Source organism: Pristiophorus japonicus, chromosome 21, assembly GCF_044704955.1.
Source record: "Pristiophorus japonicus isolate sPriJap1 chromosome 21, sPriJap1.hap1, whole genome shotgun sequence".
NCBI classification, from domain to species: Eukaryota; Metazoa; Chordata; class Chondrichthyes; family Pristiophoridae; genus Pristiophorus; species Pristiophorus japonicus.
The window spans coordinates 19,347,232-19,365,862 of NC_091997.1; the positions used below are offsets into that span (position 1 = coordinate 19,347,232).

The 18,631-nt window shown below is 43.8% G+C and overlaps 1 protein-coding gene across 1 annotated transcript in view; it reads left to right on the forward strand.

Moving 5' to 3' along the window:
* The first annotated feature begins 988 nt into the window (after positions 1-988).
* The window catches only part of LOC139233620 (uncharacterized), a 28,959-nt gene continuing 11,316 nt past the window's right edge, over positions 989-18,631 (forward strand). Inside the window, exon 1 of the mRNA XM_070864027.1 lies at positions 989-1,529. Within this exon, the coding sequence (XP_070720128.1) occupies positions 998-1,529 (532 nt within the window). The 5' untranslated portion in view covers positions 989-997. The remainder of the gene's footprint in view (positions 1,530-18,631) is intronic.

The window sequence follows — 18,631 nt, forward strand, 5'->3', positions numbered from 1 at the left end:
GGTTTGGTAGTGAGGCCTTCAGCAACCTAATGCCTTTTAACTATCGTAAACTATGAAGAATAGCAAAAAAACACTTGGCAGTTATTTATCCTAAGTTTGCTTTTTAATTATCCGCAATAATTATTAAGCATCATTCTTTTGTTTTCCAGAACTTATTCCATCTGAGAAAGGCTTTTTTGGAGAGCTGGTACCAGAGGCAGAGAAGGTTGCTTTGCATTTCGAGGTCTCCCACCTTTATGTTGCAAAATATCCCGTATTAGAAAAAGTGATTCGCTTGCGTGCTTCAACCAGTCGACTTCTGTTCAATTCCTCTTCGGACTTATTAATGAAGGTGCGTATCTAACACTCACTGATCGCTGTGTGTGGCTGGATGACACTGCCTTTGACACACTAACACTGCTCTGTTTTACTCCTCAGAATGCAATAATGAGTGAAAAGATCGTCACTTCGTTTTTTCCAGCTCTGCGAGTCGCAGCGGAGTGTAATAACATAGAACTGGTGAAAACTACTTTCCGTGAGGCCAGAGTTTGGATTTCTGAGATGTATACAGCAGCAGTGGATCTGAATAACAAGTAAAGCATTAAGATTCACATAACACAGCGGGCCCAAGCATCGTACAATTTAGTGATCATCATCATTGAAAGATGGTTTGTTTATCTGTATCTTAACTCCATCTAGCCATCTTGGTTCCATAACCCCTAATACCCTTGGTTAACAAATCACTCGCTGGCTCTGCTTTTCGTTTTACCAATTTATCAACAGACGCACAAAAAAGGTTAAAGTATACATGCATACACTGTACCAATGAGCATTGAGATCACATGCCCAACAATGGTGCTATTTTTTTATTAACTAATTAGAAATGCAATTACCCACATCTGGATTCCCAATTAGCCACATGTGACTCATGGCTCCTTGGGAAATGTTTGGAGTGTCCCCCAGATCGGGGGGCACGATTTAATGTTTAATTTTGTTTACTTCAAAAGAGTTGTGGCTCATGGCTAACCTTTTGGACAACACTGACTTGGCTGACAATAGAAGGATAAACTTGGCAGCTCATTATCTTGGATTGTTAATTAATTTTAAATGTTTCCTTTACATTTGTTGTAGATTCATCTCTCTTCACAAAGAGGTTAATTCAGATTGTAGTCTTGTTCTACGTATGCAGACTGAAGGTAATAATCAAGCAGAAAGGTTGAAGAAGGAAATGAAAGTCCATCAAGATTGCATGAAATCACTAAATGAGGCGAAAGAAAAGATCAAGGCTGAAATTAATCACATACAAAGAGAGTTAAATGACAACAAGGAGAGACAACGGTTGTTCAACATTGAATGGACCTTCGCAAATATACCATTCTTCCCATTCTTTTCACTATCATCAGCAGTACATTGGCCAATACTTAATCGTTTCGAAATTCTAATTGAAAGATTACAGTCACAAAAATTGGAAAAGGAAAAAGAGTTCGAAAATCTCGAATTAAAAATCATTAAAGAACAAATGGAATATGTATCAATCCAGACCAAGGCAGGTAAGAAGTATTAAAAATGATTACAAGCAAACCATGAAATGTTTAAGAACATAAGAACATAAGAACATAAGAAATAGGAGCAGGAGTAGGCAATTCGGCCCCTTGAGCCTGCACTACCCCCATATCCCTCGATTCCCTAAATATCCAAAAATCTAGCAATCTCTGTCTTGAATATATTAAATGACAGAGCCTCCACAGCCCTCTAAGGTAGAGCATTTCAAAAATGTTCTACCTTCTCAGTGAAGAAATTTCTCCTCACCTCAGTCCTAAATGGCAGGCAGTGACTAATGGGGTGCCGCAGGGTTCAGTGCTGGGACCCCAGCTATTTACAATATACATTAATGATTTAGACGAAGGAATTGAAGGTAATATCTCCAAGTTTGCAAATGACACTAAGCTGGGTGGCGGTGTGAGCTGTGAGGAGGATGCTAAGAGGCTGCAGGGTGATTGGACAGGTTAGGTGAGTGGGCAAATGCATGGCAGATGCAGTATGATGTGGATAAATGTGAGGTTATCCACTTTGGTGGCAAAAACAGGAAGGCAGATTATTATCTGAATAGTGACAGATTAGTAAAAGGGGAGGTGCAACGAGACCTGGATGTCATGGTACATCAGTCATTGAAAGTTGGCATGCAGGTACAGCAGGTGGTGAAGAAAGCAAATGGCATGTTGGCCTTCATATCGAGGGGTTTTGAGTATAGAAGCAGGGGGGTCTTGCTGCAGTTGTACAGGGCCTTCGTGAGACCACACCTTGAGTATTGTGTGCAGTTTTGATCTCCTAATCTGAGGAAGGACGTGCTTGCTATTGAGGGAGTACAGCGAAGGTTCCTGGGATGGCAGGACTGACACATGAGGAAAGACTGGATCGGGTAGGCTTATATTCACTGGAATTTAGAAGAATGAGAGGGGATCTCATAGAAACTTATAAAATTCTAACGGGACTGGACAGGTTAGATGCAGGTAGAATGTTCCCGATGTTGAGGAAGTCCAGAACGAGGGGTCACAGTCTAAAGATAAGGGGTAAGCCATGTAGGACCGAGATGAGGAGAAACTTTTTCACCCAGAGAGTTGTGAACCTGTGGAATTCTCTGCCACAGAAAGTTGTTGAGTCCAGTTCATTGGACATATTCAAGAGGGAGTTAGATGTGGCCCTTATGGCCAGGGGGTATGGAGAGAAGGCAGGGGTGGGATACTGAGGTTGCATGATCAGCCATGATCATATTGAATGGCGGTACAGGCTCGAAGGGCCGAATGGCCTGCTCCTGCACCTATTTTTTATGTTTCTATGTTTCTATGACCCCTTATTTTGAGACTATGACCTCTGGTTCTAGACTCCCCAGCCAGAGGAAACATCCTCCCTGCATCTACCTTGTCAAGCCCTGCAATATTTTGTATGTTTCAATGAGATCACCTCTCATTCTTCTAAACACTAGAGAATATAGGCATAGTCTACTCAGTCTCTCCTCATAGGACAATTTCCCCATCCCAGGAATCAGTCTGGTGAACCTTTGTTGCACTCCCTCTATGGCAAATATATCCTTCCTTACGTAAGGAGACCAAAACTGTACACAATACTCCAGGTGCAGTCTCACCAGTGCCCTATATAATTGTAGTAAGACATCTTTACTTTTTTACTCAAATCCTCTGTTATAAAGGCAAAGATACCATTTGCTTTCTTAAATGCTTGCTTTACCTGCATGTTAACTTTCAGTGATTCGTGTACACCCAGGTCCGTCTAAACACCAACATTTCCCAATCGTTCATCATTTAAAAAATACTCTGCTTTTCTATTTTTCCTGTCAAAGTGGATAACTCATATTTCTCCACATTATATTCCATTTTCTGTGTTTTTGCCCACTCACTTAGCCTGTCTATATCCCCGTAAAGCCTCTTTGCATCCTCCTCTCAGACCAATATGTCGAGGAACCAACTAGAGAGCAGGCCATCCTAGACTGGGTCTTGTGTAACGCGAGAAAATTAATTAGCAATCTGGCCGTGTGTGGCCCCTTGGGGAAGAGTGACCATAAAATGGTAGAATTCTTCAGTAAGCTGGAGAGCGGCACAGTTAACTCAGAGACTAGGGTCCTGAACTTTAAAAAAGGAAACTTCGATAGTGAATTGACTAGGATAGACTGGCGAATGATACTTGAAGGGTTGTCGGTGGATAGGCAATGGCAAACATTTAAAGATCACATGGATGAACTTCAACAATTGTACATCCCTGTCTGGAGTAAAAATATAACGGGGAAGGTGTCTCAACCGTAGCTAACAAGGGAAATTAAGGATAGTATTAAATCCAAGGAAGAGGCATATACATTGTCCAGAAAAAGCAGCAAACCTGATGACTGGAGAAATTTAGAATTCAGCAGAGGAGGACAAAGGGTCTAATTAGGAGGGGGAAATAAAGTATGAGAGTAAGCTTACAGGGAACATAAAAACTGACTGCAAAAGCTTCTATAGATATGTGAAGAGAAAAAGATTAGTGAAGACTAATGTAGGCCCCTTGCAGTCAGAATCAGGTGAATTCATAATGGGGAACAAGGAAATGGCAGACTAATTGAACAAATACTTTGGTTCTGTCTTCACTAAGGAAGACACGACTAACCTCCTGAAAATACTAGGGGACCGAAGGCCTAGCGGGAAGGAGGAACTGAGGGAAATCCTTATTAGTCAGGAAATGGTGTTCGGGAAACTAATGGGACTGAAGGCCGATAAATCCCCAGGGCCTGATAGTCTGCATCCCAGAGTACTTAAGAAAGTGGCCCTAGAAATAGTAGATGCATTGGTGGTCATTTTCTAGAATTCCATGGACTCTGGAGCAGTACCTGTGGATTGGAGGGTAGCTAATGTAACCCCACTTTTTAAAAAAGGAAGGAGAGAAAACAGGGAATTATAGACCGGTTAGCCTGACATCGGTGGTGGGGAAAATGCTGGAATCAATTATTAAAGATGTAATAGCAGAGCATTTTCTAAAGCAGTGGTAGGATCGGTCCAAGTCAGCATGGATTTATGAAGGGGAAATTATGCTTGACAAATCTTCTAGAGTCTTTTGAGGATGTAACTAGTAGAATGGATAAGGGAGAACCAGTGGATGTGGTGTATTTGGACTTTCAAAAGGCTTTTGACAAGGTGCCACACAAGAGATTGGTGTGCAAAATTAAGGTACATAGTATTGGGGGTAATGTACAGACGTGGATAGAGAACTGGTTGGCAGACAGGAAGCAAAGAGTGGGAATAAATGGATCCTTTTCAGAATGGCAGGTAATGACTAGTGAGGTGCCGCAAGGTTCAGTGCTGGGACCTCAGCTATTTACAATATACATTAATGATTTAGACGTAGGAATTGAAGGTAATATCTCTAAGTTTGCAGATGACACTAAGCTGGGTGGCAGAGTGAGCTGTGAGGATGATGCTGTTAGTGCGAATGTACCCTTCAAGATTCACTCGTCACTCAGGGTCGGTTCCATACATCAAAACGGTTTATTACGTCGGCAGGGAGATGAAGCCACTGTATATCCAGTGAGTTTATTATGGAGGTCCCGGTATTAAAGCTGGTAGCAACGTCATTAATTATTCCCCACTTATGCCTCTGCACCTGCTCTTGTCCGTGGAGCCGACTGGCACCCATGGCATCGGCAGCCTGCTGCATTACAACCTTACTTAATACACTATACATCTTCCTTGCCTGTTCCGTACAATATTCCAGCATTCGAATGCCTGAGATATTGATCAGAACAGGCACAATTTCATGCTTAACATTATGCGTTAAAATAAGTTCTGTCCTTGCTCCAGTCCTTGGCTGCTGGGATACATATTCCATCAGTTAAATTAAACAAGGCCCCATAGTTCATATAGTTATGTCTTTCCTGCGTGTGCTATATTTCTCGTAGTCCATCTGTATTATCCAGTGCTTGCGTGGGCCTTAAGGTTCCCCGTATCATGAGTCTCCAGAGTCGAAGTAGCCGCTGTGGTCCCATCTCGGTGAGTGTTTTATCTGCAAATTTTAAACAGATCCTGGTCGTCACCAGGTGTTAGGTTCTGGTCTACTCATCTTTTATCCATGCATGTCGAGGTCACTCTGTGAAATTGGAGGTAAGGGTTCGGTTGGGTTTGTGGACTCCACTTACCCACCGTGGGGTACATTGGCTCTATTGCCATAGGTGATGGTGCTATGGCTGCGCACTGCACTATCCGTCTGGTCCCGTTTAAAAAAAATCTCTTCCAGCTTATTTATCTTAGCTTTTAACTCTTGAATTTGTTTTATTTGAGTATCTATTTCTTTATTTGTACCAGGCAAGTATTATTACATAGGCTAGTTCTATTTTATTTTTATTCTGACTATCCCACCATTTCCTCTATCTGTCAGGTGAGTCTTTATTTTTTTTAAGAAATCCAAATTAATAAATGTCCAGTATAAAACAGCTGTCAATGGAAAGGGTTAACTCCTTTACAGATTTGTAAGAAGGCCTGATGTCATTACGTGACTTTGTGTAATCATCCAAAAATTTTTTCACGTCTTTGTGCCTTCAAAACTTGCTTAGAAATTAGGAATCCGTTAAAACAGCAGAAATCATTAGTAAAGCCGTCATAATAAAAATCTTCTCATCAGGAAAGACAGCGTTTTAGATTAAACTCCAATTTTTTCTAAACTTCTAATTCAAGTATTTATCAAAGATTTTTTTTTAATTGATTTAAAACGAGACCACACATTTTTAATAGCTATTTTGTTTACTGAAATCCAATTTTCACACAAGCTGTATACATTCCAACATTTTGTTTTTTTTACGGTCCCGTTCACTGGGCGAATCCTGTGTTTTATTTCTCTCTCAGCACAAAATCTAAACTTCCGTGCCAGTTCAATTTTCTATAAGAATTTTAAAATGCAGTAAGATTTTCTAATTCTCAGTTTTTTTTCTGTGCTGAGTTCGCACAGCTTAGATCTTTTCTCCTTGTTATTTTCAAAACGCTCCTGCTTTTTTAGACTGTTCGGGACTTTTCTTGATAAACAACGTGCATTTTGGAAAAATTTTCAAACTGCAGTGAAACTTTCTTGTAATTTAAAATCATTATCAATGGAGAGTGTCTTTTACCTCTTCCATAAATTTTTATTTCAATGAAACCAATATCTTTTTCACAGCCAATATCACCTAGTATTTAGTAAGTTATGTCTTTTTCCATCGCAAACACTTTTTTTTCCAGCACCTATTTAGTACATTACATCTTTTTTTTTCAGATCTCCTTTCTTCAAATTAGGTTTTATATTTTACACAGAGGGCTCGTGTCTCCGTAAATTTGTTAATTTAAAATCATCATACAATCGAAGACACTTTTTCTTTCAAATTCGTTCAATTTGTTTTCTTTCAAGGTTGCGTCTTTATCTTTTTTTTCCCCATAACTAGAACGCACGTAGGTTTTGAGAGCTGCTTTTTGTTATCTCAAATGTTCCAGTTTCAAGGCCGTTACAATGTCCTTTTTTCTAAACTGCTGAAGCTTGCTGTTTTAACATTTTTTTTTCCAAAAGTCCCTTTTACACCTTTACAGATAGCTCACCACTCGTCCAGGAGTTTGACCTGATCCCTGAAGGTATTTCGAGATTGTTTCCAAACCTTTTAGTTTTATTTCTCTTTTTTTTTAAAGAGATCAGATTTTTTTTTTTTTTTATTTGAATCTATCTCAGTATTTTGCTGTGCCTTCTCTTAATATCTCAAAATCCCAATTCAAATTTGGAATGCCAATCTTTTATTTAAAGCTCTTTTTACTGAGCTAGAAGCTTTCGCGTCAAGGTTTTACACATAGGAAAATGGGAGCGTACTTCCTTAGCCCGCAGCCTCGAGAGACCCATGCAGGCTTTTTTAAAGGCATTCTTTATCTCATTCCTAGACTAAATTTACGTCTTTCAACCCACTGTAATCAATGATTGCATGTTTCTTTCGGCAAGTAAGTGAGCGTGTTAAATAATTTTTTTTTAAAAAACCACCGAGACCATGTATTTTTTTATCTTTTGCTCAACAAACCTATCCTTTGTGCATTTCCTAGCTCCGTAACTTATCATCCGAATAAATCCACACCTGCGTTTCTAACTTAAAATGTAATTCAATTCTAGGTTCACACTTTCTTAAAACTTCCTACATACAGGACAACACTGCAAAGGGTTTTTAAAAAACTTTCACTTTTTGAAAAAGTAGGTGGAGCTAAAACAAACAGATAGCTCCACCACCTTTCCATACAGGCTTTCAGACACGTGAAAAATTCATTCCGCAGTCAAAAATCACTCAAGCACACGCACTCAAAGACAGATATTCACAAAAATCTCTCTTCATTCAACAAAGCTTATTGTTTGGCCAGCTTTATTTTTGGATCCATGCATCACTTAAGATAGTCACTATCAGGGTTTTTTAAAATAAATTAATACATGATGATAGATTATTACATGATTGATTTACTTTCTCTGTTAATTTTATGTGGGCTCAAAGAATCAGAACTCAGGCCTTTTCTATTACTTTCTTTTGTTTCTCCGCCAGGTGGCAGGTAAGGGACCCTTCGGCCCCCGCTCGAGTTCTGGTGTTACATTGGCCATATTGTGTATTGGGGATGGTTAGCTCGTTAGGGATCTAACTCTCAGAGGTCCGCCTTTTTACCCGGCGCGACTTGTAGTAGATTGTCTAACTCTCAGAGATCCGCTTTTTCTTTCCAGCGCGACTTGTAGTAGACCGTTTCTAGCTACTGTCAAGTCACAAGTCTGCTATTACACAAACTTATACAATTCTTAAAAAGCGTTTAAGTAATTCCCACATTTCCCCATGTCTCCTTACGACTACCTACCGCCGTTTTGACTGTTGGTCCAACCCTTGTTACAGATTGGATATTGCGTCGGCCTCTGGACACCACCTGGTCCCTTCCCCCTGGGATCTACTGCCAATACTCACCCGGATTCTTCAGGGGTGTCCCAACGGCCTCTGCAATATCCTGTTCGTGACGCCATTGTTAGCGCGAATCACTCGTCATTCAGGGTCGGTTCCATACATCAAAACGGTTTATTACGCCGGCGGGGAGATGAAGCCAGTGGTTCATCCAGGTACCTCTCTCCACCGAACAAAGGGTTTCAAGGATTTTTATATGTTTTACAACAGTTTACTACAGTTACATCAGCCCATTTAGGCTGGACACTATCCAATCATATTGATTATAGATTACATATAGATTCAACTAGACCAATAGAAGTGGTCTCTAAACATTAGGTGGCTGCGTGATTGCCTCATGTGTTGCTAAAAGTTATTCATGGTCTTGTGACATTGTCCGGGTCCCCCCCTTTTCTTACTGTCCTTGGGTGCTGTCTTTGGGCAGTCTCCTTATCTTAATCCTGTTACAGATGCTTATTGTTCTATCATTCAACTGGGACATCTTGTCTGGGGCCTGGAAACCTGTTGATTAGGGACATCTGCTGAGCTCGTCTTTTATGTGTATTCCTGTGTGAGAAACGGCAGTTATCAGTTACGAGGAATGCAGTCTCTTTCGGCTAACAGGATCCCTTGAGGCTTTGCTGAATCACAGGCAGCCATCTTCATACATTTTATGCACACACATTTAATTCTAACACTATGCTACAGGTGTCTTTCCTCCATTGGAAAATTTCTCTCCAACATTGCAACGAGGCTGCAGGGTGACTTGGACAGGTTAGTTGAATGGGCAAATGCATGGCAGATGCAGTATAATGTGGATAAATGTGAAGTTATCCACTTTGGTGGCAAAAACAGGAAGGCAGATTATTATCTGAATGGTGATAGATTAGTAAAAAGGGAGCTGCAAAGAGACCTGGGTGTCATGGTACATCAATCACTGAAGGTAGGCATGCAGGTACAGCAGGCAATAAAGAATGCAAATGGCATGCTGGCCTTCATAGCGAGAGGATTTGAGTATAGGAACAGGGAGGACTTACTGCAGTTGTACAGGGCCTTGGTGAGACCACACCTTGAGTATTGTGTGCAGTTATGGTCTTCTAATCTGAGGAAGGATGTGCTTCCTATTGAGGGAGTGCAGCGAAGGTTCACCAGACTGATTCCCGGGATGGCAGGACTGACATATGAAGAAATACTGGATCGGCTAGGCTTATACTCACTGGAATTTAGAAGAATGAGAGGGGATCTCATAGAAACATATAAAATTATGATGGGACTGAACAGGTTAGATGCAGGAAGAATGTTCCCGATGTTGGGGAAGTCCAGAACCAGGGGACACAGTCTAAAGATAAGGGGTAAGCCATTTAGGACCGAGATGAGGAGAAGCTTTTTCACCCAGAGAGTGGTGAACCTGTGGAATTATCTACCACAGAAAGTTGTGGAGCCCAGTTCATTGGATATGTTCAAGAGGGAGTTAGATGTGGCCCTTACGGCTAAGGGGATCAGCGGGTATGGAGAGAAAGCGAGAGTGAGATACTGAAGTTGCATGATCAGCCATGATCAAATTGAATGGCGGTGCAGGCTCAAAGAGCTGAATGGCCTGCCCCTGCACCTATTTTCTATGTTTCTATGTTTCTATATATCATCAGCAAACTTGGATTTATTACATTTGTTCCCCTCATGAAAGTCATTGATATTGATTGTGAATAGCTGGGGCCTAAGCACCGATCCTTGCGGAACCCCACTAGCTACAGCCTGCCAACCCGAAAATGACCCATTTATTCCCACTCCCTGTTTTCTGTCCGTTAACCAATCCTCAATCCATGCTAGTATATTAAACCCAATCCCGTGAGCGCTAATTTTGTTTAATAACCTCTATGAGGCACCTTATTGAATGCCTTTTATAAATCCAAATACACCACATCCACTGGTCCCCCCAGATCTAGTCATGGAATAGAATCATAGAAATTTACAGCATGGAAAGAGGCCATTTTGGCCCATCGTGTCCGTGCCGGCCGGCCAAGAGCTATCCAGCCTAATCCCACTTTCCAGCTCTTGGTCCATAGCCCTGTAGGTTACGGCACTTTAAGTGCACATCCAAGTATTTTTTAAATGTGGTGAGGATTTCTGCCTCTACCACCCTTTCAGGCAGTGAGTTCCAGACCCCCACCATCCTCTGGATGAAGAAATTTCCCTTCATATCTTCTCTAGACCTCCCCCCAATTACTTTAAATCTATGACCCTGGTTGTTGACCCCTCACCAAGGGAAACAGGTCCTTCCTATCCACTCTATCCCTGCCCCTCATAATTTTATACACCTCAATCAGGTCTCCCCTTAGCCTTCTCTGTTCTAAAGAAAACAGACCCAGCATCTCCAATCTTTCCTCATAGCCAAAATTCTCCAGACCAGGCAGCATTCTTGTAAATCTCCTCTGTACCCTCTCTTTCCTGTAATGTGGTGCCCAGAACTGCAGACAGTACTCCAGCTACGGCCTAACCAGTGTTTTATACAGCTCCAGCATAACCTCCTTGCTCTTGTATTCCATGCCTCGACTAATAAAGGTGCGTATTCCATATGCCTTCTTAACCACCTTATCTATCTTGATTGCTACCTTCAAGGATTTGTGGACCTGTCAACGCCAGCTTTGTGAGTCGTGAAGCTGGCCGACATTCGCTTGCGGGGCAGGAGTTAAAGGGGAGGTCGCCAACCACCTTATATGTGCTGCTGACTCTCTGGTCGGCTGTATTACCTGTTCTTCTGTGTGGTCCGGGCCGCCATCATGAAGCCTGGCAACCCTCCCATACTCATGAACCGCTAGTGGAGGCCGTCAGAGGCCTTGCCGAGTGCACAGCAGCCCTCCCCTTTATTACGTCAGCACTACGCGGAGCATCTGCATAGCGCTCTGGACCGTGCCCCAGTAGCGCCCCGGGACATGCCCCTAAAGGAAGTGGAGCGTGCGAGGTTGCACTCCACTTCCTTTGAGGGGTGGTGAGCCCAATTCGTCCCCTAGATTTTTGTCCAGCAGTTTGAATGGAAAGGCTTAGAATTGACTTTGACTTCATCGGAATGAACGCTGAGAATGTTGACTCACACAACAAGATACACTAGGCCTGCCCCTGCTCTCCATTCTCCAATCAGAAAGTTGTTTGATGGTATTTGAGCTTTATTATGAGGTGTCCTGTTGAGTGCTTATTGTATAGGCTTGCTCTCTTCTGCTGGCCTAGAGTGATTGGTTTAGCTGAGCATGATGACTGCTCCCCTTGCCATACAATAGCCCAGAATTTGCAGTTCCGCGTACACCGTCGCAAGTCTTCTGAAAGGCCCCACAAGTTCCAGGTTTCTGCATGTGCTGTGCATGCACGGAACTTGCGATCTGTTAAGGTACGCCTTGACAGATCGTCTGAACTGACTAGAAATTCACTTTTGGGCTATTTGTCCACCTACCGCCCAGAAAATGTCTGCAAAACCCTTACGCCTGGTCAAAGCGGGCATAGTGCCTGCTTTCACCAGCATAAGCATTAATATAAATCTTAAATAAAAATATTTATATTAAAAAATGATGATCAAACACTTAAAATTAGTTTATTCAAATTTTGACCTGGATTAAAATATTCAAAATTATTTTTCAGAATTAAATTATTATTGTATTTGCTGTATTGAAGGGACCTCTAATCAAATTTGAAAATCAGAACATGTATTTTTATTGCAGTTGTCTAAATTGTTTAATTATTTCAGAATTGCATTAGAGTTCATGGGGATTCTGTTCGTAAATGGAATCCTCCTTTCTCATTGGACGACCTGGCACACCTGATTCCACGGACGCTTCCGAAACTGCCTGCGTTCCTGGGATCCGTGGGCCTTTACACAGGCATACGCCTGCAGGCCCAGGGCATGACTTCTCCGTAGCTTTGGCGCCAGGAGGTATGTTCATACATTTTTCACGGATCGGTGGTGTAGTCTGGAGGTAAGCCTCCGACCGCAAATTCAAGACCAATGTTACTGGTGTTTGCATGGTGTTGAAGTCTGGCATTTTCACTTATGTTACACACCATTTTAGCAGATAACCGATAAGCAGTAATGAAGGAAGTAAAGCACGCTTAGCGATCAAAAACACTCGCCTGCTTTATTTTTCGTCTTAGTAATACCAACAAATGTACAAAAAGGTTAAAGTCCACATGCATACACTGTACAGCTAAGTACTGCGGTCACATGCCCAATGACTGAGTCTATTACTGATATTTATTTACTAATCAAAACTGCAATTGGCCACTTCTGGATTCCCTCTCTGTCTGTCTAGAGCTTCCTTCGGTAAAGCGTGGGATCACTCTTGAAGAGTGTTTGACCAGCTCTCCGTTCTGATCCGTTCTCCCCTCCACTGGTCTGTGACTACTAGCTTCCGGGAGGTCACTTTTAACCTATTTTCAGGGGTGGGCCTGAACTGAATATTGACAAGACCTTTTGACCTATAGTGGTTCCCTTAAAAACTTAATATGCAATAAGACCTCTAGTTCTTTGTCTCGATCCTTGTTTCAAGAATCTGCCTTGAAAATGTCTTCCGATTTTGGCCATATGTCACTCTGTTTACACTAACTCAGGGTTTCTTCCTGTGGAAAACATTTCATCTATCTTGTCCCTATTCCCGCAATACAAAGTCTAGTCCTTTGAACTATGAAGCCCAAACCAGAGCTTTGTCATGTCAACCAGTCTTTACAAAATGCCCGTGTTTACACTAATTGCTACAAACATCCTTCAATTCTAAGCCTTTCTATTCAAGCTGTCTTAAGATACATAAACAAACTGAACCTTTAACTTGAAAACCACAGTTAATGTTTGCCAAATACTATAACATCTCAGCAGGGTACTGAGGCATTAGCATTTCTCAGCATCTTCAGCAGATAATTCGGCTCCAGTTCAAAACAACGATCTAAACACAGCATTCCTATCTGTTTTAGACATTCTTAAAGTTTTATACATTTTTAGACATCCCCGATTTCTAACAATTGGCTACGTGTAACTAGTGGCTATGCTATTGGGACAACACTGCAGTCAGTGAACGTACAGAGTAACAGATACAGCAAAACTCACCTTGATGCAACTTAACTTCACTTCTTCGTCAATAAAAGAAATAATAAAAATTATGCCACACTGATCCTTTTAATGGACTAAAGAGCATTAATTTTTCTTGAACAGCCTATCAGAAGGAGGTATTGGAGATTAATTTAGGGTGACCATAGGACCCTGTTTTCCTGAGACAGTCCCCCGATAAAGTATTGTGTCCCCGGGCAAACAGTGTACTCGGAAGGGTCCCCGGTTCATAAAAGTCGTCCCCAAATAGACTAGAGACATATTCATTGAATATATGCATATCATACCGTTAAACATAATCACAGTGTCAGGTAAATGGACTGAACAGTATTTATGGGCTAGAATTTGTATGCGGATCGCCCCTGCCCGATCGTTAGCGGTATTCCGGCGGTTGCATCTTTTTAACCGCCGGAATACCGTTGGTGCGCGCTCCAGAGATTTTCGGGTCCTAGATGTCATCGGTAGCGAAGTGGTTCGACAACGGAGTCGAGCGTGCGGCCAAACCGTGACTAAAGTCAGCGATCAGCTTACCTGTACAAAGGAAAGCAGAACCTCTGTGCAAAACGGCCGGAAAAGCTTCTCTGCACATTCACGGCCATTCTCCCACGTTTGACCCCGCACATGCGCAGAGAAGAGAAGGACAGCACTGAAGATCGGAGGGGCAGTACTGAGGGATGGCTGCACTATTGGAGGGGCAGTACTGAGGGAGCGCTGCACTATTGGAGGGGCAGTACAGAGGGATGGCTGCACTATTGGAGGGGCAGTACAGAGGGAGCGCTGCACTATTGGAGGGGCAGTTCAGAGGGATGGCTGCACTATTGGAGGGGCAGTACAGAGGGATGGCTGCACTATTGGAGGGGCAGTACTGAGGGAGCGCTGCACTATTGGAGGGGCAGTACAGAGGGATGGCTGCACTATTGGAGGGGCAGTACAGAGGGATGGCTGCACTATTGGAGGGGCAGTACAGAGGGATGGCTGCACTATTGGAGGGGCAGTACTGAGGGAGCGCTGCACTATTGGAGGGACAGTACAGAGGGATGGCTGCACTATTGGAGGGGCAGTACTGAGGGAGCGCTGCACTATTGGAGGGGCAGTACAGAGGGATGGCTGCACTATTGGAGGGGCAGTACAGAGGGATGGCTGCACTATTGGAGGGGCAGTACTGAGGGAGCGCTGCACTATTGGAGGGACAGTACAGAGGGATGGCTGCACTATTGGAGGGGCAGTACTGACGGAGCGCTGCACTATTGGAGGGGCAGTACAGAGGGATGGCTGCACTATAAGAGGGGCAGTACTGAGGGAGCACTGGACAGTGGGAGGGGCAGTATTGAACTGCACTGTTAGACGGGCAGTACTGCACAATTGTGTTTCTTCAGTATCCACGATATTCTGGGCCACTCTCAAGCTGGAAACAAAATGGAGGGAGCCATAACGCTGGGCCTAAGTCAGGTAAGTACTTCAAAAATGGACGGTTTCCAGTGCAGCGATAATGGGTGGTAGCAGACATTAAAAAACACATTTATAGAATTTAGCGCTGGGAGTGAATTTTCCAACATTTGTGGATGTCCAAAGTGGGCGGGCGCTTTGCAGCAACGCCGACGGTAATGGTAGGTCCAAATTACTGCCGACGCTAATTGGGAGCTGAAAAGGACGGTAACTGGGTGGTAAATGGGTGATGTGAGAGGAAATTCTCGCCCAATGTATTTATAAATGGTGTCTGAATGCACTTCTATAGTGCGACGTCACATCCGCGATAATTCTATGCACGTTTGATTTGCATTTGTAGTGTGTATGTGCTGCTAAAAATGTTTGCTTCATTACACTGCACAACCTACATTTTCTATTCTGACTACTTTGCTGCGTTTCCAGGGATTGGGTTCAGAAAATATGGCCATCCTAGATTAGTTATATGTTGCACAATGGTTAGTTCTTGGGCATAGTCACTAACTGGGGCAGAAAATTGTCAATGTGTTGGAGTGAACCCTTTGTTTACCTGCACATTGAACTAAAAAAATGTTATCACTGACAAAAGCAGCTTTACGCTAATGCCCTTTCAGCATTCTGCCTGTGCTCCATGTATGGGCCAGAGCACATGCTCAGTTGTTGTATTACTCTCAATCGCTAAGAATATAATAACTGCTTGCACAACTGGAATAAACATTGACAACACTAGAAATATACAAAATAGTCAACATGTGCTGGATGAAGATGAGTTAACATTTCTGGTGACCGATTTCATCACAAAGAATGAGTCGAACAGTTCTGAAAAAGGGTTGCACCCAACATGTGAATCTGGTTTTCTCTTTGTGTGTATTCCCAATATTTTAATGGATGGATAACTGGGCGGACAATTAATGGGATGTGCTAATTTCTGTGCACAATATACTCATGCTGTTTGTGTGCAGTTCTTTGCACTGGGAGTGTAAACTTGTAAAATTACTCCTTAAGGGGTCGAAATTGGTTATGGCCATTTTTGAGACGGTGTCACCGCCTGAGTGCTGATTTCAATGTTGGGTGCAAGCTCCAACTGCAAAGTTTAGTTTTTATTGCCAACGATGAGAGAGCTGCGCTGAGTGGAGTTGCGCACTCATCCTCGGGTGCCTTCGGGGCGGGAGCTCAGGAGGCCGACTCAATTTCGCAACGGGATGCTGCCGGCATGCGAGCTGGGAAAATGGGAAGAAAATAAAACTAAAACTTCACCGACCCACACATACACTTCCTCACTAGTACAACTAGTAAATAAAAGATGAAATAAATAAAGAAAAAAACTTACCTTGATCGCTGGGCAATTCCGCCGGAGATCTGCGATGTTCACACCACTTTTTGCAGGCTGTACAAACGCCTGCCGGGAAGGCCAGCATAGAAACGCAATCTTGCGACAGCGGCACCAAGGGGGTGTTGCACACTGGATGACATCACCACGTGTGACGTTAGAGAGCGCAGCATTACCTCTTGGCGCCTCTACCACAAAGCAAGTCACTTTCGATGGAGGCATGATTGCCACTTACTGCCCATGGTAAACCTTTGCCGCCCATTTGTTGGCCATTGCTGACATTAACGGACGGTGGTATCAAGGGAATTTCAGCCCCTCATTGTTTAATCATCTCCAGCTCCTCCATTTGAAACCCTATTTCAAAGGTGTCTTACAATACTCAGCCCTAAATTTCCACCGGCAGTGATCCTCATGGTTGTGCTTGGATCGTATCTTCTGGTGTCTGCTGGAGTTTGTGGGATCAGAGTGATGGCACCTAATTTGCATAGATCCAGAGAGTGGCAGTGTCACAGGGCATTCCTTTGGTGCCCGCTTACCCCATAGGTGCAGACACCCCTCCCAAACTCATGACCCCCGAGTAAGGAGGCTGATCCAGGATGATAGGTCCTTACTACACAGTATAAATGTACACGAGGCCCATGCTCGAGAGAAGGTCAGTCTGTGACCTGTCCTTTATTCCTTAGCACTCAAGTGATGAAGGTGGGTGGAGCTTCCCCTTTTATACCTGAAGGTCCAGGTTAGGAGTGTCTCCCACCTACTGGTCATTGTTCTCATGGTGTACAACTTAGGTTAGTTTATACATGGGTTACAATGCTGGTTGAATACATGACATCACCTCCCCCCACAAAGTCTTATTGGGATCACAGGTTGAGTCTCTCTGGTGGTTTACGCTCCCTTGTAGAGTGCCTGAGTTGGGGCTCCGGTTGTTGGGCGCTGGCCTGAGTGTCTGCTGTTTGCGGTGCCTCAGGCCTGTCCGGACTGCCCACAGTGATTGGGCTCTCCTCCGTTTGGTTCTGGTGTTCGGTCACCTGTGGTGGAGTGAACTCTACATCGTATTCTTCCTCTGCTTCTTCTATGGGGTTGCTGAACCTCCTTTTTGTTTGATCCACATGTTTGCGGCAGATTTGTCCATTGGTAAGTTTAACTACCAGAATCCTATTTCCCTCTTTGGCAACCACAGTGCCTGCGAGCCATTTGGGCCCTGCAGCGTAGTTGAGGACAAAAACAGGATAATTTACATCAATACATCGCGCCCTCGCATTCCTGTCATGGTAGTGATATTGTGGCTGGCGCCTGCTCTCGACAATTTCTTTCATGGTGGGGTTTATAAGGGATAATCGGGTTTTGAGCGTCCTTTTCATTAATAGCTCTGCGGGTGGAACCCCTGTGAGCGAGTGTGGTCGGGATCTATAGGCCAACAGGAGGAGTGATAAGCGTGTTTGTAGGGAACCCCCTTGGAATCTGAGCATCCCCTGTTTGATTATCTGCACTGCTCGTTCTGCCTGGCCGTTTGAGGCCGGCTTGAACGGTGCCGTTCTAACGTGGTTAATTCCATTGCCTGCCATGATGTCCTGGAATTCAGTGCTTGTGAAGCACTGGCCATTGTCGCTGACCAAGATGTCCGGTAGACCGTGGGCGGCGAACATTGCCCGTAGACTTTCTACCGTGGCAGAGGATGTGCTTGAATTTAAAATGTCACACTTGATCCATTTGGAGTAGGCGTCTACTACAACCAAAAACATTTTCCCCATGAAAGGACCTGCGTAGTCCACATGGATGCGTGACAAAGGCTTGGCGGGCCATGGCCAGGGGCTAAGGGGGGCTTCCCTGGGCGCATGGCCCAGCTGGGTACACGTGTTGCACCTGCGAACACAAAGTTCCAGATCTGCGTCTATCCCTGGCCACCAAATGTGTGACCTGGCAATTGCCTTCATCATGACAATGCCCGGGTGCTCATTGTGGAGTTCTCTGATGAACACCTCTCTGCCCATCTGGGGCATGACTATGTGGTTTCCTCACAGTAGGCAATCGGCCTGAATCGAGAGTTCATCCTTGCGCCTGTGAAATGGTTTAAATTTCTCAGGGCATGCCCTGTACGTGGCTGCCCATTCCCCATTCAGGACACATTTCTTGACTAGAGACAATAGCGGGTCTCTATTTGTCCAGACTTTAATTCCGAAAGCTTCAACAGCCATGACCATCTCAGCACCATGCTCGGTAGCCCCCTCAGTGGTGGCTAGTGGGAGCCTGCTGAGTGCATCGGCCCCAGTTTTTGGTGTCCGGTCTGTGCCGAATTGTGTAGTCATAGGCAGCTAACGTGAGTGCCCACCTCTGTATGCGGGCCGAT